The sequence below is a fragment of the Leptodactylus fuscus genome, chromosome 3, assembly GCF_031893055.1.
Source record: "Leptodactylus fuscus isolate aLepFus1 chromosome 3, aLepFus1.hap2, whole genome shotgun sequence".
NCBI lineage: Eukaryota > Metazoa > Chordata > Amphibia > Anura > Leptodactylidae > Leptodactylus > Leptodactylus fuscus.
The window spans coordinates 217,215,537-217,241,311 of NC_134267.1; the positions used below are offsets into that span (position 1 = coordinate 217,215,537).

Consider the following 25,775-nt stretch of genomic DNA (forward strand, 5'->3'; position numbering starts at 1 on the left):
TTATGTGACCTGTCATTGAGCATGCTACTATTTCTTCATGGATAACAAATCTGTGGGATTTTATAGATGCAATTCATATCTACAAAATACACCCCCTAATGTTGAACAGGAACACACCAAGTATTTTATCCTCAATTTTATTAACAAAAAAAACAAAAAAAAACCAAGTGCCTTCTTAAAATGTCCATCTTTCATTGAGGATGATCTTTAACTGAAAGACAAGAAACCATAGTTAACCGATTATATAGATGGAGTCACATTGTAGACCAATCTATACAGTGGTTTTCTAGATGGTGCCCATAAGGCAGCCCCAGTTATGCCCCCCAACCCTCCTCTATAGACTTACACTGCTTTGCGACTGCCCTCGCTTTTGATGCCAGTAGGAAAACTGCTCCAGAAGAAACCAGTCTGTGCTTGTCCTTTGCGTCCACACTGCGCCCTGGTTAGAAGACAAAAACACCAAAGACTTTAAATTTGATGGGTCCACAGATTTGGACAAGTCCCTTTTTAGAAGGATCCTTTGACTAGAAATGGATAAAAGTATCTCCCTGCGATCATCTGTAATATGTGGGGAACGCTGGTAGCAAGTTTTTTGGTTCAGTGCCACCAGAGTAAAAACGTTATCAGTTTCCATGATAGATTATAGAAATCTCACTTCATTGGTGAGGATCCAACAGGATCCCAAAAATCCAGAACTTTTTTTTACTTTGTGTTGCACCATTGTGCAGAGACCTTCAACATATTGACTTGAATGTAGGGGTGTTCGTACAGGAGATCCTGGAGGTTTCATCGTGCCCCAAATCAAAACATTACCGATATTGTAGAGACCCCAACATTAGAAGATGCAATGGCCCTTCATGGGCAACATTTACTCACCAAGCCTCTGCCGGGCAGGTATACAGGATCCTATCTGTGTGCAGGTTGGGTCTGAGGCCAGGTTGGAAGAGTCACAGATAATCACTTCACAGTGAAGATAGATCTGTGATGATATAGAAGGGTGACATAAGACCAAGGATGGGGCGACATGGCAATTAATGTATCACAGGGTTGGTTTGGTTGTCTGGTAAAGAACGGGAGTTACATCTAAGCCAGGTTACATATGCAAAAATTTAGAAGTTAGTACATCAAACTTTGGATGCATGTTAGTGCATTTTTCTGGAATCTAGGGTTTTAGGAAACAGATTTGGCCAAAAACTAAGAAGTCTGAGGTACTGACCTCTCCAGCATAGACCGTGTCCCCATCCATAAAAGTAAAGGTTTTTACTTCAAATCTTTTTAGATGTGATGGATACCGTACTCTGGTATTTGCGGTCACTGGGTGGAAGATGGTCTGGTAGGGTTCACCATGTTCACAACTAAAAGGAGAAAAATACATGCCCATTAAGAGATCACTTTCAGTATCGCGAGGCAATCTGAACCATAAATGAGATCTGTCTGGCCATGAACCGGTGTGGCCCATAGTGGGTCAATGGACTAGTACGCAGCATTGCTACAGTTACTTTTTGTCCAAGTAAGAATGTCTAATAGCAATGTCTGACCCATAGCTCTTGTCAACCTACAGCTCTACATGCTGCAAATTTTATGGCATGAACAGTTTTAGGTTTTCTGCACACCCAGGAGCCACAGGTTAGAGACTACTAGCGTTTACATAGAACATTAGAATCAGGACTCCATGGCTGAAATTGGGTTCCCCTGTGACATAACATGTGTACCAACAAGGAACATCTGTGCAATCACAATTATGCTTTTCCAAAAAAAATATGAAATTCTTATATACCTTCACCTTGATCAAAATGTATACTAAGCCCACCAATCAGTTCTTGGCTAAGTCTATAGTGGAGCTCTACCATATTGAGTGCAATGCCACATGGCATCCACTTCAGTGCCCACCAGAGGATTTACCCAGAAGCTCAACTTTCACTTCTGCAGCCAGGCCAAGCCCTTAGGTTCTAAGTCACACTACCCTCCACATGGCACTGCCCCATAAGAAAAGATCTCCATGTTCACCTTACCATATGACCGAGTTTGGTCAAGCCCATCCTAGACTAACAAGCCAATATTCTTACCTGTTGTCAATAACAGGCCACGTAGGAAAGCTTCCCATGTCAGGCGTTGTAGTGGCCCAGCAATTGTCCAAGAAGAGTTCTAGCTTTGGATCAGTACTGTACAGGAGCTCCACTTCAAAATACAGAGGCTCCCTCAAGTACTTTATAACTGGATAGTCTGTATCTTCATAGAAGACATTGTAGCCATCATCTAGAGAAAGATGGACATTTCCCGGGTTTAATAAGATTATGTACATGAGGCTTAAAAAGGAGGCTGGCCAGCCAACTCTCATTTGGTCAATCATTAATGTGTACTGAGATTTAGGCATCTATTCAGAGCAAATCGATAGTGGTGACAACTACAAGAACAAAAGTAAACCGCAAGTTGAAACCCAACATGACAATGCTTTGTCATCTCCTATTGGGGAGTGATGAGGCCCAATACACACTGTGATCAAAAGTATCCGGACACCTGGCTGAAAATGACTCTAGTTCATGGCGCCCTCCATTGGTAATGGTGGAATTCGATATGGTGTTAGCCCACCCTTAGCCTTGATGACGCTTCCACTCTCGCAGGCATACGTTTAATCAGGTGCTGGAAGGTTTCTTGGGGAATGGCAGCCCATTCTTCATGGAGTGCTGCACTGAGGAGAGGTATCGATGTAGGTCGGTGAGGTCTGGCATGAAGTCGGAGTTCCAAAACATCCCAAACGTGTTCTATAGGATTCAAGTCAGGACTCAGAACAGGCCAGTCCATTACAGAGATGTTATTGTCGTGTAACCACTCCGCCACAGGCCGTGCAGTATGAACAGGTGCTCGATCGTGTTGAAGAGCAATTCGGGGATGGCGATTGCATCTTTCAACAGTGAGAAGCAAGAAGGTATTTAAAACATCAATGTAGGCCTGTGCTGTGATGGTGCCACTCAAAACAAGGGGTGCAAGCCCCCTCCATGAAAAACACGACCGCACCATAACACCACCGCCTCCGAATTTTACTGTTGACACACACGCTGGCAGATGACATTCACAGGCATTTGCCATACCATCGGATCGCCACATTCTGTATCGTGATTCGTCACTCCACAACGTTTTTCCACTGTTCAATCGTCCAATGTTTATGCTCCTTACACCAAGCGAGGCGTCGTTTGGCATTGACCTGCGTGATGTGTGGCACCCAATCACCTGACCACATTCGAAGTCCGTGAGTTCCACGGAGCGCCCCATTCTGCTCTCACAATGTCTACCAAGGTTGCCGATATGTAGTACCTGGCAGCACAATGCACCTAATATGAAAAACGTATGTTTTTAGGGGTGTCTGGATACTTTTGATCACAGTGTACATTATCAGGTCCCAACAGTCAAGTTGGTTTGGCCACTACACAAGACTAAGCAGTGCAGCTCATTTTCATGTTGCTTACAGTGTCTGAACTATGGGAGTACTGGGTGTCAGAGCCCCAAGAATCAATATTCACAGAAAGACCCGTTAATATACCATGTAGACACTTTGTGTCAAGCTGAATGGCTCCTACCTTTACTAAGCCTCAAAATCAGGTCAAGAGGAGCCCTTCCAGTCTGGGCGCTGGGTGGAGAGTTCTCGGTGGGGCTGAAGTCCACAATCAAGGTGCCGTTGGTTGAGTAGTTACAAGTCACAGTCATACTACATGGGAACACAAAACCCTCAACTATTTGCATCGGTCTAGTATTTGGTGGAAAGTGTGCATATAGGGCAAAATTTGTATAAGGTTTTGAGGGCAAAACCAAGTACTTACATGTATATTATCCTTCCAGACACAGGACTGACATAGGAGATTTCATTGTCGTATATCATTAGGTTATCTTGGAACTGAAGAGGAAGTAGTCACATCAAAGACAGTATTTAGGTCTTAGACTAATGCACCAGTCTAGTATTAGGGGGTATTAAAGTACTTATTTCTAGTCCATATCAAGCTTTAAAGTACCTGGCACCAGGTCTGAAAAGCCCAATGACACATCTGGTAGGCACTAAACTTTTTTTTTTAGCGTTTATCCACACCAGTTCAGCTATTCCAAAGACCTAAGCCCTTTGAGTGTGGATGCAAGTAATGGTATACTAGCCAAATGGGTGTTAACACTGGATTTTATGGTGCTGGATCTGAGTGCAGCATGTCATGAAGAGTTCTGCCCACTTAGCTAGTATGCATCAACACCAACAGGGCTTATAGCTTTGGAATGGCTGAACAGATTTGAATAAACAAGACACTAAACACTCAACAGTGCCCATGAGATGGTCATAAATGGTGCACCAAACAAGTGCTATAGTAACATATGGAGGATTTGAGTCCACCATAGTCAGCATCAGTCAAGACCTTTCCAAAAAACTAGACTCCCTACTGGAACATATTAGAACCTTGATATTGTATTATGCCATTTGAGAGAGTCGTTACCCTTCGTGTAGTCATACAACTGTTTATGGGAAATGAAAACTCTGCTATGTTGTCATCAGAAGAGACCGGGCCACAGTTGAGATCCCTCAGTGTCAGACTAGACATGTCCATGTCTGGGATGTTCCTTGTTTTCTTCACTGTAACTTGAATTATTCCTTCCGGAAGACAAACTAGATTGAGAGAATTTGTTAGAGGCCATTCATAGAACCTTCATCATTCATTCTACTGGCCATGCCAATACTGGGAACATACCAGCCATGTTACGAGGCGCTTCACAGGAAACCACAATGGTGTAAAGGCGCTTTCCAACTCTATCCCTAATATCGATAGGAAGGGTTGCAGAAACACCGGTGCTGAATATCTGAGAGCAAGAAAACAAGATACAGAATAGTCAGCCCATTGGGTTTGCAGTTTGCCTTAGTGGATAAAAGTCTGCTGTCAAATGATCAAGGCCTTGGCTTCTGACAGCACTAATACACCAAGGCCTTGACTTAGGATGACTTTTTACCAATGGGAATAAACCTTGAACATTACTGTTGTACTGCAAGTAGAGCCCTTATAAACCATGAAGAATTAAAAGAAAAAAAAAAACAAAAAAACACCTGAAATACTCACTAAACCAGAATACCCTCTCAACACCTTTAACTGGCACATAGGGAATCAGACTGGTGGTAACGAGATGACTATGGTGTACCAAACTTTGTTTGGTTCTTATGAACTAGTTGAAATGGCGGCTGAACAGGATTGCAAAAAGAAAAGGATCACGTGTGGGATAAGAGAACACTTCCTCATAATGCATTTAAGACAGTCCTCATGACTAGAGATGAACGAGTAGGTGTTCGATCGAATACGACGGTATTTGAAATACTCGTACTGGATCGAGTACCACTCTCTGTTCGAATGTAAAAGTTCGATGCAGAACCAGCATTGATTGGCCGAATGCTATACAGTCGGCCAATCAACGCTGGTTCTTCTCCTACCTTTAGAAGTCTTCTCCGTGCATCTTCCCCGCGGCGTCTTCCGACTCTTCATTCACTCTGCCAGGCATTGGGCCTGGGCAGAGCTGACTGCGCATGTCAGCTTGTAGTGCGGGCATGCGCAGTCGGCTCTGCCCAGGCCCGATGCCTGGCAGAGTGAATTCAGAGCCGGAAGATGCTGCAGGGACGCTGCAAGGAGAAGACTGCTCGGAGGATCCAGCCCGACCCTCACTCGTGGACTTGGTAAGTATAATTTGATCGAACGTTGCCTACCCCTGAAACGAGCATTTTCCCCCATAGACTATAATAGGGTTCGCTATTTGAGTCGAGTAGTCGAATATTGAGGGGCTACTCGAAACGAATATCAAATCTCGAGCATTTTACTGTTCGCTCGTCTCTACTCATGACCAATACACAATGTAGTGTGGACCTAGATTTCATCCCTAGAGATAGGAGGCCAGAGTCACCATCACGGTTAGTCCTACACATAACTGTAGTGGTTTCTACAGTGTGCAAGAGACATGTCCATGTCATCCACAATTCTAGACCTGCAAAAAAGACTTCCAAGACTCCCCCTACACTTGTCTATGGATAAATGTGGGCAGCTAGAATGGGATCCATTGGGTGTTAGTTCTTTTAAACTGAAGCCACCAGACTTCTAGGACTTGTCTCGCAAATTTGGATGCACACCAATTGAGTTTCTGAACAGACTCCACCATAAGTGTGAACATAGCCTTAATTTTATCATATGCCCATAGAAGCATTGGTATTCTCCAGCACCTGGAGCTTGGCAATCCAGAGGATCTTGTTGACTTTCTTATGGGCAAGTCCTTGGTACGCTCCAGTTGTATTAAAGGCAGTCAGTAACCACTGAGCTTCCAAAACTTACTATAACCATACAAAAACTCAAGAGGCCAGACACTATTATAGATAAAAACTGAAGAAGTTCTTTGTATTACATTCATATTAAACTGTTAAGCCTACCATTGTAGTCACTTACCTCATCCACAGAAAGACCTGATGCTACAGGCACCTTGATCAAGGAAAACGTCTGGTTGACTTTGGTCAGCAATCCACTACTTGGCGTTGCCAGGGTATCCTTGATATATATAAGCCAGCTTGGTTCAAGGTTGCCCAGCAGAACAGAATACACGCCATTGTCATGCACACAAGAACCAACAGTGGGCTGAGCTGGAGAAGAAAAATCAGATATTTGAACGCTAGATATACTGATCGGGAACGTTATCTGGGACAGGGCTGGGGAATATATAGGTTATTTATATGCAATAGAAAGAAACTTGATACTGCAGAGCACAACTCGTTGTCACCACCCCAATGGATACCAGGAGCTACAAGTCAAGGTGCTTAGCACAGACTTAGGTTTTGCTTTGAGTGTTTGAGAAGATTGCAATTCTTGCTAAATGCCACATTTGGAGAGACTAGAACAGAAGTAGCATGATGGGTGTAAGAGGGCTAGCTGGCCATACCACATTTTGGCCAGCAGCTCTCATCCCCCATACACTCAACTGAGCAGTGCATGTGTACCGAATGAAGAGTCGACAGTTCTAGTGATGAACCATTTCTGATAACACAAAGATTGGCCAGTTGAAAACCTGTGTCAGGAGGCAGTCACACAGATATAGAGGTGCCTCCCAAAGTCTGGCTTAGTGACAATTTGTGTATTGCCAGCTTAGGTGACCAACCTGATCTGACTTGTTTGTAAGCATATCAAGACTTCAGTATACTGCTATATTAATCCAACCACCAAGTAGATCCTCAATTTCACCTCTTACATGAAATTGCTTATTTTTTGTTTTCTACCAAGGACAGGAGGCCACTAGACATAGCAGCTCTAGTAGTACAAAAGTCTACTCACGGATGAAGCTTTCAATGACCCCAGTTGTGGTAAAGGTCTCATCGGATGGGATAATGTTGAACCCAAATGTTATATTCAGAGTGAAGAGAACGCCATCTGGAAGAGCCTGAAACACCAGAAGAAGGTTTTATAACATTTCCTATAAGCCGTGGATACACAACGGCTAGGTTTCTGTACTAGAGCACACCAGTCTCTCCACCAAAATAAGCTCTACACTAGGCAGAATTATAGATCCACTGTATACTAAATCCAGCTGACACTTTAGGGAGAAGTCTGGTTTTGCCAAAATTGGTAGCTTTGCCTTTCATTTAGTGTGTGTATTGCTCCATAGACTTAAGGGTGTTCATGAATGCACCCAAATCTATAGTCGTATGATAGAGGACTATGGAGCAAAAAAAAAAAAAAAAAAAAAAAAAAAAAAAAAGTGATTTTATATACAACAGAAAAGGAAGTTTACAGAAGCCAGATAGTGTTTTAGCAAATAGGGATTTATAAGTGACACCAATGTACATGGGAAGAATATGCAAATCTGTCTTCCATGATGCAATTAGGATGTCAGTGCCTCAAGTATGCACACCAATAGAGGACGCTGACTGAGAAGTGCAAATCTATCTTCCATGATGTAATTCAGACGACAGAGTCTCAGTCAAACAACCCTATAGAGGGCGCTCCCTTTAACATCATGCCGACCTTCTCAGAGGCCTTTGTTTGCAATGATGTTGGGATTATACCAGATACAGTCTCTCAGCCAAGGACAGGCTTTTCGATGTATTTGCATCTCATCAGCTTGGCGTAGAGAGGACTGATCTGGCAGAGGTGAGAGGCTTAGACAGGGTTGAGGGGATATCATCAGTCCATAAGATATCCCCAGACACCAATGTATACCATCTCAACTGGGGTTGCCCATGGGTGAGCAACTGTGACCTGTACAGAGGATACTGTCTCGGGTTATCACCAGTAGTAAGTCATATTACATGCCAGTTTGATGGAGGACATCTGGAGGCCAAGTGTCGTAGATTAGCAGGGTCAAGGTTGCTTACAGACAACCAATTCCTCCAGCTCACCTCCAGGGCTGGTGCAGAGCGGAGTCTTGCAGAAATCTTGGAGGACAAAACTACACACTTGGATTCCATTATCAAATAAGTCCATATGGATCTGTTGTCCATCAATAAGACTGACTTTACCCCTTTGAGAGCAAAAAAGTGGATACTCTGCCACAGATGTAAACTCAACCTTACAAAGATTATAGCCATTTCAACAAGTTATATGAACAGACACACTGCTATAACAAAGGTTATATCAAGTTATTTGGCCCTGATGTGGCCAAAAGTTACCCCAAGTCTGTTAGAAAAATTAAAGTCATACAATACCTCCTTATTCACGTTTTCGTTGAGGAAAGGAACTTTGAGAACAAAGGTAACACTTCCGTTTGGATGAGTTATATTCTCAACAACGTATCCAAGGTTAGTAGCTCGAGGCACAGTCAATGTGGTGTTACCAATCGTAAGATTAACCAACTGGACGTCCGGGAGAAAAGGGCCAACCATGATGTCGAATATTAGAGTTGCTGGTACGGTTTCTGAAGGGAAAAAGATTACAAGTTTGATGTATATCATCAAGTGGACCATTGGAGTTTCTACAATGACTTACCATTGGTTATAACAGGTGGTTGTGGCTCAAAGGGTGTAGTTATATCCTTAATTATCGTGTATCTCGTGATCCCCCAGCCATCATCAACCCACAAATTTTCAAGAAATGGGCGAATATTGTAGGTCATCCCATACTGGAAGTTCACAGAGTGGCTCTAGAAATTAGATAAGAGTACAGGAGCCATGAATACGTTAAGATCTATAAAATAGCCGAGTGGTACCGCAATGGTGTTGGACCATGGACATGTTATCCCTCAGGAGGACAGGAGATGCCCCACTTCTACAGTTACCTTATAATAACCCCCTTCAGCTCCCACAGGGATTCTTGTTGTAGTGACCGCATTGCTGTCCACAATCTCATACTTTCTAGATGCAATATCTGTATTGGTCAATGTCAGGAGGTCAACACCAAATTGAATGACACTTGTCTGGATCAATCTTGCACCAGTGAGAAGGGGAGAAATGTTCTTTGGTACAGTCCACACGATGTAACCACCCACAAACTTTACATCATCTACAAATAAAAATGGAAGACATACAAAATTAGATCATGGATTGGATGGCGGGTGGGGGGGGGGGGAGGAGGAGGAGTGAAGGAACTCACAAACTGAGAAGTTTTTGTACTTTGATATTACAGATACATAGTTAGCAGACCAAAGTACCCATGTACTACGTTTCAATGGGGTACCAAGTGCATTACCCTGACAATCTGAGATCAATGACATAGCCTAAGGATAATCAGTATCTGTCTCAGAACATCCTTTTAATATGGAAGAGCCAATAGGGTAGCAAAGGGGACAAGGCGGAGCCATTCTCCATTGGCCATCACACCTGTGCACAATGTTAAAAGCAGGGAACAGGATTGTAAAGGAGCAAGTTGTCTTTTATGGAGGATCTTTCACCAATCTCATTATTTCTAGTTCTTGGCCATCGGTTAATAGTGGTTGCTCCTCTAATATCAGCACAGTTGGAATTTTCACTCTGGCCACCCCCATTGTGAGCATCAAGTGCAGTTAGTTTTGGAGTCTTATGCACCAGTTAAGCTCTGATGTGAGGAGGGCGGTGTCAGGCAGGGGGTGTGATTCAGAGCTCCAATCAGAGGCAGCCAGTGTCAGGTCAGAATCACACCCCTTGTCTTATCTTATGGTAGAGTTGGAAGGGACCTCAAGGGCCATCGGGTCCAACCCCCTGCGAGTGCAGGTTTTCCCTAAATCATCCCAGCTATATGTTTATCCAGATTCCGCTTGATTGTCTGCTCCTGCCTGACACTATAGAGACCAAATAGTATGTTAGGGACCAAAACTAACAGCATCAATTGCTCAGGAACGGAGGAGACTACAGAAAACTCCAACTGTACTAGAATCAGAGCAGCAGCTATTAAATGATATAAAGAACTCAAGTTTGAGGTCATGAGAAGTCCTCTTTAACCATCATGTCATGGCTGTAATGGCTTACACGATACCTGAAGACTCATACACCCATAATACTGATTACGCTTAGTTATTCTTCCTGACCCACCCCTTACATATGCAGATTGTCAATCCAGCCAACATATTTATGGCCACCATAATTGAACCCATGCAATGAAGTAGGACACTACATATAACAGATGGGAAAAACCCACATGCAGATTCTAAAATCCTCCCACCATACTTCCCAGGTCAAGCCCTGGGCAGACAGACTCCAAGTTAAATCAGCATTTAGGCACATGGACCCAATGGAGACTCACCCACTGGGCAGGCAACAGCATTGTCAACCAAGTAAATGAACCAGCGCTGTTTGTAGAATAGTGTAGCCCTTACAGTAGAGAAGGTGACACCACCAGTCTGAAAATCATGTAAAAAAGGGAGATTGAGACACACGGGTGAGAAGTGAGGTTTGACTTATTTTAAGAAAACCTGCTGTGAAGCTTTGATAGTTACCCTCTGAAGCACAGATTGAGTAGCATTGTAGGGGGACCTCAACAAGATTCTGGATTCGGTTGTGTTAATCCCATAGCCAATGTTCTGGGCAGCATCGATCAACATTGTCGTTTTTTGGGTTGTAGACATATGAAACACCACTTGCCATACGGACATTAAACCACTCACTGCCTGAGGGACAAAAAAACAAAACCAAGCCACCAATGGAGATCCAGTAGAAGAGCACGTGAAGACTACCAGTCCTGGCACTTATATCTAATAGAAGTTGTTACCTTAAAGAGGACCTTTCACCATCTCCACCAGCTTCATCTCTGCATCCTTCAATAGACTTTGCTCCCTCCCAATTCTTACACAATTGGAATTTCTCTAGCCCCCATTGTTCCTGACCAGTCAGTGCCGTTTCAGCACCCACTATGCCAGTTAGGCACTGTCAGTTCGGCAGTCCTCAGCTGGAGTAGTCTTGGACTGCCCACATGAAAGAACCCAATTGGATGCCAATGCTAAAAGGATAGCTTGGGAATGGTAGCATCTAAACAAACAATACCACCATGTTGGAATCCATGGCGTGGTGACTTAAAAAACACAAAGAGGTGGAGATGGCGATGTGGTGAATGGTTTCTTTTAAGCATCCACCTTCCAACCAGTTCTACTTCAATATGGCTTCACAGGATCTAAAGCCAAAGTTGAGCGCGTCTCCACACCCAACCCTCTACGTAATACTACAAAATAGCCAGCCTATAAGATCATCTATGTAACCCTCCATGAGAAGAGGCCAGGAGACATGATTGTTCTGAATATCAGATACAGTAGTTTTTTTTAATGAGTTTTAAGACTCCACATTACATGAGTAATTTCGCACCAGTCTTAGGGATCACAGACCAAGGGTCTAGTGACGAAGTGGCATGGACAGGTGTAATGAGGCATCTGGGACCCAATGAAAAATATTTACCAGGGCCCCTACTTAGCGCCATCTATACAACTACTGTCTTATGTTGCATGAGAAAAAAGATATATCCAGCACAACGATAAATCCAGGTAAAACTTAGCTTTTAATGAATAGGAACATTTGGTCCCATAAAAAACCCAACACAGACATCGAACAGAAAAACAAATTCAGCGTTATTCAAAGAAATTCATGTAGACATACCGGACTAACAATGACGATGCGACATACTGAACCGCTTACGCGTTTCAGAGCCTGAGCTCCTTACTCATCGCTTTTTTTTTTTTTTTTTACCATTGCTCCAGTCAAAGCTGTGAGCTGATCTGTGTGGGTCTCTGAGGTTAGACCCTAATCAGATGTTGATTGCATATCCTAATGACAGGTCAATTTTTGTAGTCCCCAGCTTTAATTCAGTACCTATAGGTAGCCACTTGCAATTTTCTGAGTGCAGATCCCTGTGACAGCCCCCTGTAATTCCTTACCTGGGTGAATGCAGTTGACCAGTCCTCTGGCTCATCTCTGAAGACTCCTTCTGCGATCACTGGAATCTTTCGTCTGACTGACACCTGTAAGGGCGTGTTGAAATAGAGATTTAGAATGGAGCCATACAGAACTTAACCTTGCCCAAAAACACCACTATACATTACAATTCTGGTGGTATTGGAAATCTATAGGCCTGTCATTTAGACCTCACTACTCATGGACAACGTGGCCTCATGCATATGACACATTGTGCAACATGAGGGGACTCAAATACACCAATAATTCTAGAGCAGGTCCTATCCTACTGAAAGGAACCCCTTATAGAAATGAATGTAGCACAGAAGGCACAAAAATAAAATATAAATGCCCACTTGACCACCTGCATAATGCCTTACCTAGATCTCAAGGTGTGCAATAGAGTCATAAGCCTCACCTCCATGTAGTTCTTTTCACAGATTATTTCCCGTGGGTTCCATACATATGGGCAGCTGACCATCTTCATGTAGTTCACAGCCCCCATCATATCACGCCTGGATGAGATCTCAACCTTCACCGATACTGTGTAGTAGGTGTCATTCTGTAGGCCAATTTACCATCAGTTTGCTTTAGAACATCTCCAGATATCTGCGGCCATGTCCGAGAGTCATGACATATCTTACCACAATCTGAGTATAACAGCTGTAGAGAGAGGATCTGAAAACGATGTTCCCCCAGTCATCATAGGCTATAGTATACCCGCACTTGGTAGCCAAGGCATCTGTGACCTCATAGGCTGCTCCATCCTGGTCTGCAGAAATGTTATACAGTATCAATGAAAGAAGTTACAGAAGACTCATACCCTGGTAATCTAAGGCTTCGTCTTCGATTAAAGCATGTATAGAAATAGGGCTCCTTGGAGACATCCATAGTTGAAAAATGGCACCCTGGACCCAAGCTTACCCATCTACAGCGATGCACAACTAAGATATTGGACCCCAAGACAAAGTTTGCAATGGAGGTGAGCCACCCCCTCCAGCCCACCATCTAAAATACTGGTGCCTTATGTTGTAGAGAGGTCTTTGGGCCTCCCCAGGCTCCAGTAGCAATTGCTACCTCTACAAGACTTGTGACATTGCATCCATTCTTGTACTGTATCATATTAGCCCCTGGATTGACTATAAATGTTCTAGAATTTGTATCTACACAACCCAAGACCATTCCCATGGGTTGTGTCCTGTATTGCAGAAGGCATCCATTCTAGTAAGTGGGGCTTTGCAGAAATAGTTAGGATTTCCAAGAACATTGCAAGAATGACCACTGAGGGAAACAACCCAGCTCATCCTCCATTAGTGGGTGACCCCTCTAATCCCATTTGTGATTGAAAAACCTATTTACCCTACATCGCCCCAACAATAGTCAAAACTTTTAGAAACTTACCAATTGCTGAAAATCTTACAAATTGCTTAAGAACATTTTGCGCAGGCAAGTCGAGCTGTATCAGAGACCTCCGGCAGCTGGAGACAATGAAATCTAAAGAAACATTTGGTTAGCGGTCACCAAGCCTCTGGTTCCTGTTAAATAATAGTAATGGTCCTTACCTGTTTGTTGTGTGAAGACTTCAGTGGCCAAAACAATCACAAGGAAAGTTAACCTACAATAAGCCAAGACATCTGGTCAGAAGGTGCAACATGAAGATCTTGGGCCGCAATGCAAAATCTCCCCAACTATAAAGTATTGTTTATAACACTGGCCTTCTTATATAGGGAAGACAACTCATTGGACCCTAAGGCTCATGGCCAGGGTGGGACCGAGTCCTCTGCACCTCCTCCAGTTACACTCCAGAACCTAGGTTAATTCACTTGCCAAAGCTTCCAGAATAGACTGTCCTAGTCCATTGCATCAACAGCTGTGAGGCTGCAAGTTGCAGGACGCTCCGAGAGTGGCTTTCTGGAGAGACGGTTGGCCCATTTAATGGCACTTTAACCGGTTAAGGACCAGGCCCAGAAGTACATTAAGGACCGGGCCTCTTTTTTCAAAACTGACATGTGTCACTTTAAATGGCAATAACTTTGAGACGCTTTAACTTACACAAGTGATATTGAAATTGTTTTTTCGTAACACATTATACTTCATGTTAGTGGTAAACACTAATCAATATTTTTGTATTTAATTTATAAAAAAACTAGCAAATTTGATGGAAATTTGGAAAAAATTGCAATTTTCAAAATGTGAAATTCTCTGCTTTTCAGGCAGATAGTCATACCATCCAAATACATGAATAAATATTATCTCCCATATCTCTGCTTTATAGCGGCATCATCTTTTGATCGTCTTTTAATTCATTTTGGATGTTACAAGGCTTACAAGTGTAACAGCAATTTTCCAGATTCACAAGAAAATTCCTCAAACTAATTTTTTAGGGAACACTTCAGTTCTGAAAGGAATTATAAAGGCCTATATAATAGAAACCCCCATAAATCACCCCATTTTCAAAACTACACCCCTCAAATTATTCAAAACAGCATTTGGGATGTTTGTTAACCCTTTAAGCATTTCATAAGAATAAAAATAATATGGAGGTCAAGTTTAGACATTTCATTTTTTTTTCACTAATACATTCATTTAGACCTAAAATTAACACATTCACAAAGGGTTAAAGGAGAAAATGCATCTCACATTTTGTTATGCAATTTCTCCCGTGCACAGAAATACCCCACATGTGGGTGTAAACTGATTTTTGGGCACACGGCAGTGCACGAAAGGGAAGGAGTGACACTGGGTGTTTGAACAGCATATTTTGCTGGAATAATTTTCAGGCACCATGCCTCATTTGCAGAGCCCCTAGAGTACCAAAACAATGGAAACCCCCCCAAAAGTGACCCCATTTTAGAATCTACACCCCTCACGGAATTCATCAAGGGGTATAGTGAGCATTTAGACCGTACAGTTGTTTCACAGATTTTACTAACATTGGAATGTGTAAAAGAAAAATTACTAAAATATCACTTTATCCCCAAAGTTTTCATTTTCACAAGGGGTTAAAGGAGTAAAAGCCCCCCAAAGTTTGTTAAACAATTTATCCTGAACACGGAAATACCCCATATGTGGCCATATTCTGCTGTATGGGAACATGGCGGGGCTCAGAATGGAAGGAGCGCTATTTTGCTTTTGGATGGCAGATTTTGCTGGAATAATTTTTAGGTGCCATGTCGCATTTGCAGAGCCCCTAGAGAACCAATACAGTGGAAACCCCCTAAAAGTGACCCCATTTTGGAAACTACACCCCCCACAGAACATATCAAAGGGTAGAGTGAGCATTTTGACCCTACAGCTGTTTCACAGATTTTATTAACATTGGGACATGAAAATGAAAATTTACTTTTTTTTCCAACAAACTGTCAATTTAGCCCCAAATTTTTCATTTTCACAAGAGGATAAAGGAAAAAAAGCTCCCTAAAGTTCGTTAAACAATTTCTCCTGAACACAGAAATGCCCCATATGTGGCCATAATCTACTGTATGGGAACATGGCGGGGCTCAGAATGGAAAGAGCGCTATTTGGCTTTTGAAGGGCAGATTTTGCTGGAATATTTTTCAGGTGCCATGTCGCATTTTCAGAGCCCCTAGTGTACCAATAAAGTGGAAACCCCCTAAAAGTGACCCCATTTTGGAAACTACACCCCTCATAGAATTTATCTAGGGGTTTGGTGAGCATTTTGGCCTCACAGGTGTTTCACAGATTTTATTAACAATGGGACGTAAAAATGAAAAATTACTTTTTTTTTCCAATTAATCGTCCATTTAGCGCCATATTTTTAATTTTGCAAGTAGCTGAAGAATTAAAAGCCCCCCAGAGTTTGTTACACAATTTCTTCTTAACACGGCAATACCCCATATGTGGCCATAATCTGCTGTATGGGTATACAGTGGGGCTCAGAATGGAAAGAGCGCTATTTGGCTTTTAGAAAGCAGATGTGGCTGGAATAGTTCTCAGGTGCCATGTCGCATTAGCTGAGCCCCTAAAGTATCAATACAATGGAAACCCCCCATTGTGACCCCATTTTAGAAACTACACAGGTGACAGTAAACTGGAATTCACCAAGAAGTGACCCCATTTTGTAGGGACAATTTTAGGGCCTCTGCAAATGTGACGTGGTGTCCAAAAACAAAGAATATAAATCTGCACTCCAAAAGCACATATCGCTCCTTCACATCTGCGCCCTGCTGGGTACCCAAATAGCGGTGTATACCCACATGTATGACACTGGTGTACCCCGGATAACGGACTTAATGCCATATGTGGGTATAAATGGCTGTTTGGGCACAACCAGGCACAGAAGGGAAGGAGCGCTATTTTGGTTTTTGGAGCACAGTTTGGTTTTAGGACACCATGCCACTTTTGCAAAGCCCCTGAATTGCCAATAAAGTGGAATCCGCAGACATGTCACCCCATTTTGGACACTAGCCCACTCATGGGATTTATCAAGTGGTGTAGCGAGCATTTTTAACCCCTGAGTGTTGCATTTATTTAGTTTCCAGAAATGAAATCACAGCTGATAATGAGAAGTTAAAAATGAAAAATTTCCAGAGATTCGCCATTTTAGTGCCCGATATGTTGTGCCCAACTTATGTCAGCAGAGACACTCCAAAAACTGGTAAGCGGGTATCCCGGGCACAACAGCTTTTAGAGCGTTCATCTCTGATACAAGCCGGGCACAACATATTACGCACTGAAATGACGGATTCCTGGAAAAATTGTCATTTTCACCTCTCACAATCAGCTTCGTATTCATTTATAGATAATAAGGTATAGCAAAACTTGGGGGTTAAAAATGCTCTCTGTAGCCCTGGAGAAATCCTTCAGGGGTGTAGTTTCCAAAATAAGGTCACATATCAGGGGATTCCACTTTACTGGCGTTTCAGATCTACAAAAGTGTCATGGCATCCAAAAACCAAACCGTCTGTGCTCCAAAAACTCAATAACCCTTCTTCCCTTTTGCGTCCAGCTGTGCCCTAATATCAGTTTATACCCACATATGACATTACGTCCGATATAACGGGTACACCAGTGTCATACATGTGTCATAAACTGCAGTTTGGGCGCACAGCAGGGCGCAGAAGCGAAGGAGCGCGATGCGGCTTTTGGAGTACAGATTTTGATGTTTGGTATCTGGACGCCATGTCATGTTTGTAGAGCCTGTAAGGTACCAGAAAAGTGGATTCCCCAAAGGAGTGACCCCATTTTGAAAACTGCACCCCTCAAAGAATTTATCAGGGGGTGTAGTGAGTATTAGTATGCCAGATGTGACTGCACAGCGGATGGCGAAGAGGGAATATATAAGCTGTGCGGAGAACATTGCAGACACCAAATTCCCTACTATGTCCCAGTAGCTCCTATGATTGGGGGAGTCACTCTGGGGGTCACTTTGGGGGTCACTTCTGGTGTTTTTTCCCTCATAAGCTGTAAATCTGGGGTGCCCCCTAATATTCGCTCGCACAGCTTCTATATTCCCTACCTGCCGCAGCCAGTTGTGTTCTAATAATTTGGCGATTTTTGGGGGGTTTTGCCTTGACATTGCTAGATGCTATATTTTCTTTATTTTTCTGGTGACATGGCCATATAAGGGCTTGTTGTTTGCAGGATGAGATGCATTTTGTAATGACACCATCTTTGGGTGCCTACAACTTACTGATTACATTTTATTAACTCTTTCTTGCTGGATTAAAAAAAAAAAAAAAAAATCAATCCTGCATAGAGTTTTACATTTTAAATTTTTCGCCACGCAGCGTACAGTATAAGTAACATGTGTCCTTTATTCTGCGGGTCGGTACGGCTACGGCGATACCTCATTTATGTTATTTTTTTATGCGATACTAAGTCTGCAGAACAAAAACACATTTGGGGACATAAATCAGTGATTTTTGCATCGCCATCTTCTGAGAGGCGTAACATTTTTATTTTTCAGTTGACAGTGTTGGTTGAGGGCTTATTTTTTGCGGGAAAATGTGCGCTTTTTATTGGCACTGTTGTGGGGTGAATATGACTTTTTGATCACTTTTTATAGCATATTTTGTAGGATGAGATGGCAAAAAATCATTATTTCCGGCGAGTTTTTTCCTTTTTTTTCCGACGTTCACCGTGTACATTAAATATTATTTCAGTTTTATTGTACAGGTTGTTACGGACGCGGCGGTACCAAATATGCATTGCTTTTTTTAATTTTTAGTGCTTTTTTTTTATATAATTCATTTTGTATAGAAAAAAGGGATTTTTGGACTTTAGAACTTTATTACTTTTTTCATACACTTTTTTTTTTTAACTTTTTCATGTGTCCCTGTAGGACACTTGAATCAGTTGATGCTTTGATGAAAGCATCAGCTGATTCAGCACAGTAGCAGACAGGACACGAGCAGGACATGAGCCTGCTCGTGTCCTGTAAGCTGCAGAGGAAGAGAGACACATCGCTCACTTCCTCCACCGCCTGGCAGGATCACCAGGTATGTGGGGGCTCCGGTAGTCTGGGGTCACTGGCCAGACCCCAGACTACCTTGTACTGACATCGGCACCCCCCGATCTCGCCGCGGGGGGTGCCGATCGGGTTAACCTGTCGGCGGATCCCTTTCGATCGCGCCGTGATGTTTGACGGCGCGATCGAAAGGGTTAACACGTCCAGTCGGACTCAGTTCCGACTGGACATTATGGAGGAAGGGGTTAGGTGTTAGTAACACCTAACCCCTGTCCCCCCCGCACCCCTCCCCCCGCCAGAAAGGTACCTAAAGGCCGGACGTATTTCGGCAATAGTCCGGTCTTTAGGTACCAGCACATGAGGCCGTAAATTTACGTACGGCGGTCCTCATGTGGTTAACCACTGGCCATCAAAGCTCACTGAGCAATTTTCATTCCAGTTCAGCATCTGAAGACATCAGTAATTACTTGGGTATTTCTTTAATAAAATTAAACAAATTTAACTTTTTGATCAACCACTTTTATGGGAGTTCCAAAGAGAACAGAGCAAATATGCATGCTGGGAGTCGTAGTTTTACAACAGCTGGGCTGCCAAGAGTGTCATACCTCTCGAGCAAAGGCAAGGCCAGAGTAGTCACCGAGTAAGGTTGGACAAAAGCCAGGGCTGATTAAAGGAAACTCTGTTACAAAAGGATCACAGGCTACACTGATTTCTATGAGAGAATTCTCTCAAAGTCTCAATATTCACAGGCTGAATTTTAGGGGGATATCGTCCCTCCATAGGGAGAGAACCACCATTTAGGTGTGTGGAGCCTTATTAAGCCATGAGCGCTCCATTGTGCAAAGGAACATGGGAAGAATATACAAATCTGACTTCTATGATGTAATTAGGAAGTCAGTGCCTCAAGTATGCACACCAATAGAGGGCGCTCCCTTTAACATCATGCCAGATCTTCCCAGAGGCCTTTGTTGTAATGCAATGATGTGGAATTTTACCAGGTACAGTCTCAGCCGAGGACAGCTGTTTAGATGTTATTGCATCTCGTCAGCCCAGCACAGAGAAGACCTGGCAGAGAGGTGAGAGGCTTCTAGACAGGGTTAGGGGGATATCGGCCCTCCATAGGGAGAGACCACCATTTAGGTGTGTGGAGTCTTATTAAGCCATTAGCGCTCCACTGCAAAGGAACATGGGTAGAATATGCAAATCTGGCTTCCATGATGTAATTAGGAAGTCAGTGCCTCAGTCTAGAGGCCCTGTCTAGAAGCCGCTCACCTTTGCAGGATTTATGAGTGCAGGGCTTGATAAATGGCCACCATGTAATACACTGAAGCAGCACATACAGGGGTAACCCTGCCCAGAACATCCAGTCAATCCACCAGATTTGCTATTCCAAACCCAGGCAGGCTCCTTGCATCAGTGCCTCATGACATTAGGGGTCCTTGTCTGCCCACAGCTTTACTGTCCCATACAGATAGTGGCAGGCCAGGATTGCACAGTCCACGGACTGGGTTCTAACCAGGAAATCCAGAAAAAAAACAAACAAAAAAAACAAAAAAACACACAAGTCAGATTTTGCTATCTGGATTGCTACATGTACATGGAATCTAAAGGATCAGACACAAAATGCCACAAGCCACATTACAGCAGCATGAGCGGTTTATGGACAAAGCATAGGGCAGGACACGGTGTCCTCAGTTATATCACACAGACTATATGTGCCGCTATACAGGCTCATACAACTTTGTCACATGCATGAAGATTATACAGCAGCTCCTTACCTGAACAGGAACGTCATCTTCTCAGCCAGGGTCACGTCACAGCCAGACGACCCCCCCACCACAAGACCTGACCCTAAATCACAGCAAGATGGCTTAAGACCAGCCGCACATCATATTGTCCTGCTCCCCTGTGTGACTGGTGCCAGAGCAGATACTACCATGTGGCAGCCCCTACAAATCTCCTATATGAAAGCACTTTACCTCATTAACCTAATTACTAAATGCTGCTATAGATTATCCTAATGAACGGAGAGGCCTGGCCTTATGTTACCAATAACAGCTGCGCTCAGGGTGTATTCACACATGCAGGTTCTCTTCAGGTTTTTTTTTTAATGCAGTTTTTGAAGCCAATATCAGGAGCGTTTTTATAAATGATATAATTCTCTTCAAATCCAATGCTGGTTTTAAGATACTGTCTCCAAAATTAGAAATTTATTTTTTTTTTAAAAAACCAATTTGAAATCGCAGCATTTCCACTGCAGATATTTTGCTGCAATGTGTGGATGAGATTGGACAGAATCTACAAGTGGATCTGCTATTATCCATGAGGGTGTATTTACTAGCATTTTTCATTGTGATTATCACAAGACTGCAGCAAAAAAAAAAAAACACAACAATGACAAGTGTGAATACATCCGAAAGTTTCTACAGCAACAGTGAGATTTGTAATATTGTGCGCCATCTAGTGGCAAAATCTCTAAACACATTGCAATTTAACATTGTGAAATTATTTGTTATTGTGCACTATAATGCTACGGGTTGTGACATCCAAAATACGTAACATGGGGAATTGCTGCAGATCTGACCATAGATTTCAGCACTAATGGAAAAATCCGAGGTGAAAACTGCCAGAAAGCCCTGTTAGAATGGAGCGTGCGGGAACATAAGGCGTATGAAGTATTTGCTTCATTTTAATAGTCACATATAGTGTTGAGCGAATAGTATACGTAGAATACCTCGCTCCCATAGGAATACTGATACCTTCTTATATTATAGATAGGCCCCCTCACACTCCAGGACCTGGTAGTGATTGCTATAGCTCTGTCCCTGTCAGAGGTATAACATGTAGGTCCTGGGCCCCACTGCAAAATCTGTACTAGGCCCCCCAATTATAATGTCATGTTTCTAGTACAGGTCTACTCTTCTCATATTAGAAATAGACACCTTATGGATCCCTTCTCAGGCTCCTGGGCTCAGGAGCAACTGCACACTCTGCACCCCCTCAAATTATGCCCCTGAACCCATGTGTCCTTGCGTTTAGGTTTCCGCTCGAGGGGCTTAAAACAGCAGTTACCCATGGAAACCCAGGGACCCATAGAAACTCCGCAGAATATAATAAGGTCCGATGGGTTTCTGCTGGAAGAGCACGAAAAATGCGGAGAGAAAAGCGCCGCTTACAGGACTTTTCTCTCCCCATTTTTGGAATCCCCCAACGGAGAGCAGGCACGGGTGCAAACCTAACCTGAGGCTACAGTCACATTACAGAGGTGCAAAAACAGTTGTGAAAAACATCATGGCTGTTTTGCACCTATTTTCACACCTCTCCATACATTTGAGTGAAAAACTGACGAAAATTGGACATGACCTACATTTAATAACAGTCATGTGAATAGTCCCCATTCAATCGAATTGAATACAATACCTCCATGTGACGTCTGTTAAAAAAACGGATGTCACGCAGTTATTATTCACTGTCATGTGGATATAGCTTTAGGCCGCATGCACACCAAGCAGATGTTAAAAACAGGTTCGTTTTCTATCACCTATCAGATTTTTCATCCGTGTCCGTTTTTCAGCTAGTGTGATTCCCAAAATGGATCGGTGGGGTGGGTAACATTTTTTTTTAAAAAAAGGCAACTGTTAAAACTGGACAGAAAAATATAAAAAAAAATAATCAAAAACTAAATATTTTATCTCCCCCTTTCTCTAGATTTTAAACAAAAATCAATATACAAAAAGAAACCTATATGGGGCAACATGGTGGCTCATTGGTTAGCATTGCAGCGCTGTAGTCCTGGTTTCGAATCCCACCAGGAACAACATCTGCGAGGAGTTTGTATGTTCTCCCCATGTTTGCGTGGATTTCCTCCCATTCTACCAAGACATACTGATAGGAGAAAAAGTTTATATTGTGATCCCTATATGGGGCTCACAATCTACATTTAAAAAAAAAACCTATACAAGTTATACATCCCCGTGTCTGAAAACGCCCGGTCTACACATACAGAAATATTTTTCCCATTTTTTTTTTGCCGTATCACTCTTTTGCCTCCTATAAGAACTTGAATAAAAAGCGATCAACACATCAGACATTCCCCAAAATGGTATGACAAAAAAGTGCACCTGGCCCTACAAAAAAAAAGCCCTTTATGTGTCCCCATATAAGGAGATATATACAAGTTGTGGGTGTCCGAATATGGCGACCTCAAGAATTTCTTTCTTTTTTTTTTGTGAAATATTGGATTTTTTGTTAAGGGGTTTAAGGTCACACAAAGTTTTTCTCCAATTTCACCCCATTCTGATTTTTTTTCCAGCTTCCCAATAAATTGTACAGAATAATAAATGGCGCCATTGCAAAGTATAATTTGTCCTGCAGACATTAAGCCCTCATATCATCGCTCCCAACCGTCCTGGATCCGGCGGGACAGTCCTGATTTAATCCTCTGTCCTGCCGTCTTGGATAGCTTGTGGTTTGTCCCGCTATGCCCCTGAAGTGTTTTGCTGGTAACAGACTTTGTTAGGTTTAGGGGAAAGGCTGAATGGTAGATGCTAAATCCTAGTGGACTAAAGGAACTTTGATGACGTCATGACCGTGTGATCAGACTCTTGTGTGGGCGGAGCTATTCTGGATACTACAGGATGGTGTAGCATTATACAGAAAGAGGAAGCTGCTGGGAACGGAGACTGATTGAAGGTAAGGAGGAGAGAAGAGACAGCATGTGTGAGCAAGAGGAGGGAACTGGGGTAGATGTAGGGGGGAGTTAAACTGAAGGCAGATGAAGGGGGCAATTAAACTGAAGGCAGATGAAAGGGGACATTAAGCTGGTGGCAGATAAAGTAGGACATTAAACTGGTAGTAGATGGAGGGGGCAATTAAACTGGGGGCAAATGAAGGGGAGCATTAAGCTGGTGGCAGATGAAGGGGATATATTAAGACAGTGGCATATGAAGGGGACATTAAGATGGTGGCATATGAAGGGAGACATTAAACTGGGGTCAGATGGAGGGAGGAAATAAATTGGTGGCAGATGAAAAGGGACATTAAAAGGGGAACAAATGGAGGGAGCATTAAACGGGACAGATTGAGGAAAGGACATTAAACTGGGGGAGCAGATGGAGGATGACATTAAACTGGGGGCAACTAGAGGAGGACATTAAACCATGGGGGGTAGCTGGAGGAGGACATGTCTGTCTCTAGTTGCCCCCAGTTTAATGCCCCCCTCCAACTACCCCCACTGTTTAATGTCACCCTCCAGCTGCCCCCAATTTAATGTCCCCCTCCATCTATCCTCACTGTTTAATGTCCCCCTCCAGCTGCCCCAGTTTAACGTCCCCTCTAGTTTACGCCAGTTTAAACTGGGGCACGAGGATAGGGACTTAATACTGTGGGGCAATTGGAGGGGAACATTATAATGTGGGGGGCATATAAAGGTTAGAATGACTGAAGAAGCATTATACTGTGTGGAGGTACATAGAAAAATAGATGAGAAGGGGCGGAGTCAACATTGAAGTGGGTGGAGCTAAATTTGCAGCGGCATGCATTTTGTCCCTCTTTCTGTCCTTTAAAAGTTGGGAGGTATACTCATATGGTTCTGTGATCAGAAAAATAAAATAAATCATAAAAATCGTAAATATAAGAAAGTTATGGGTTTTGAAATGTGGAGAGTCAAAAAACGAAAGATTTTAGAAAAATTTCGATTCCATGTATGAATAATGAGTTTCCCTGGTACACGTGCAGTGTGAATCCCCCCTAAGACCGGCCATATGTATGACATCATGTCACTGTGGCGCTTGTTGCTATCAATAAAGACAGAAGGTAAGCAGAGTGACCTTATCTCTATGGACAGAAGGTCTTGTGAAGAATCTCCGGAGGTCTCGTCATCACCTCTCAGGAGTCTCGTCTTATTCTTGGAAGCAGTCGTGGACAGAGATCTCCTCCAAGTGCATTCTACAAGGGGTTGAAATGTCTCATCTTCTACCATATTAGCAGCTGTGACTGATGTGGTAGAGAATGAGAAGATTATGTTACTTGGCATATCCGGGATGTCATGGCGGGGTGCGGAGTCCTTCTATTCATAGCACTCTCCTCCTTCACTGTCTAATAAAAGGGGCTTTCCAGGACGTTGATATGAATGTCTTCTACTAAGGTGATGAATTTCAGATCAGTCCAATTCCTTGGACCCCTGCTAACCATCTGATTTCGGGGGAGTGCGGCACCACCGTATTGGTTACCAGGTCCAGCTGTATATATAGGGTAGCATCTGTGCTTGGATTTACAGCTCAGTCCCATTTACATTCAATTGACTGAGATGCAGTACCAGACACGGCCACTACAAATTATTGGGCGCTGTGCTAGTAAAACATAATCATATCATAATTGCATTTGCATTTTGTTTTTACAGCGTTCACTCTGCATTAATAATGACATCTCCGGGTCATTACGATTAAGGCGATGCCATATTTATATTGGTTTTATTACGTTTTATCGCTTTTATAAATAAAACTTTTTGAAATTAAACAATTTTCCTGCGGTCACCGTATTCTGACACCTATAACCTTTATGCTGTACTGTTGACGGACATAGGTGAACGCTTTTTATTTGCAGGACTAGTTGTACTTTTTATTGGTAACAGTGTTTGATATGTTTGGACTTTTGGCGCCAAACTGTGTAAGTCAATGTCCTGACTCAGCCACAGAATCCATGGAAAGAAGGGGCATCTTGGCTTCTTTTTTCCGCTACTAGCTAGATGCAAGCTTGAAGTCAATGGGAGCTGTTTTTGGCAGTGGATTTTGAGGCGGATTCCATGTTAAAGTCCACTGCTAAAAAACTATGAGCATACCCTTATTGTGTATAGGGTGTGTCCCTGCATGATTGTACAACGGAAGTTCATGTAAGGACACAGAGTCATTGAAGTCATTATTTTGTCTATTTAATGCCATAGTGGTTTATCTATATGTCATATCTAGTTATATGTCTAGCTATCTATTCATCTATGTTATATATACAGTATCT

At 42.9% G+C, this 25,775-nt stretch overlaps 1 protein-coding gene across 1 annotated transcript; it reads right to left on the reverse strand.

Annotated features, from left to right (window-relative positions):
• Positions 1 to 155: 155 nt before the first annotated feature.
• Positions 156 to 24,744, reverse strand: LOC142198568 (uncharacterized). The gene is made up of 23 exons (XM_075269601.1): positions 24,546 to 24,744; positions 20,543 to 20,615; positions 13,897 to 13,949; positions 13,736 to 13,828; positions 12,982 to 13,106; positions 12,753 to 12,896; positions 12,319 to 12,402; positions 10,894 to 11,064; positions 10,701 to 10,797; positions 9,262 to 9,485; positions 8,973 to 9,126; positions 8,693 to 8,901; positions 7,323 to 7,428; positions 6,447 to 6,637; positions 4,722 to 4,830; positions 4,470 to 4,639; positions 3,816 to 3,889; positions 3,576 to 3,703; positions 2,067 to 2,256; positions 1,217 to 1,355; positions 877 to 979; positions 347 to 439; positions 156 to 211 (listed from the first exon to the last, which is right to left on the reverse strand). The coding sequence occupies exons 1-23, from the start codon at positions 24,742 to 24,744 to the stop codon at positions 192 to 194; spliced, it is 2,949 nt and encodes a 982-aa protein (XP_075125702.1). The 3' UTR covers positions 156 to 191.
• Between the last annotated feature and the right edge of the window lie 1,031 nt (positions 24,745 to 25,775).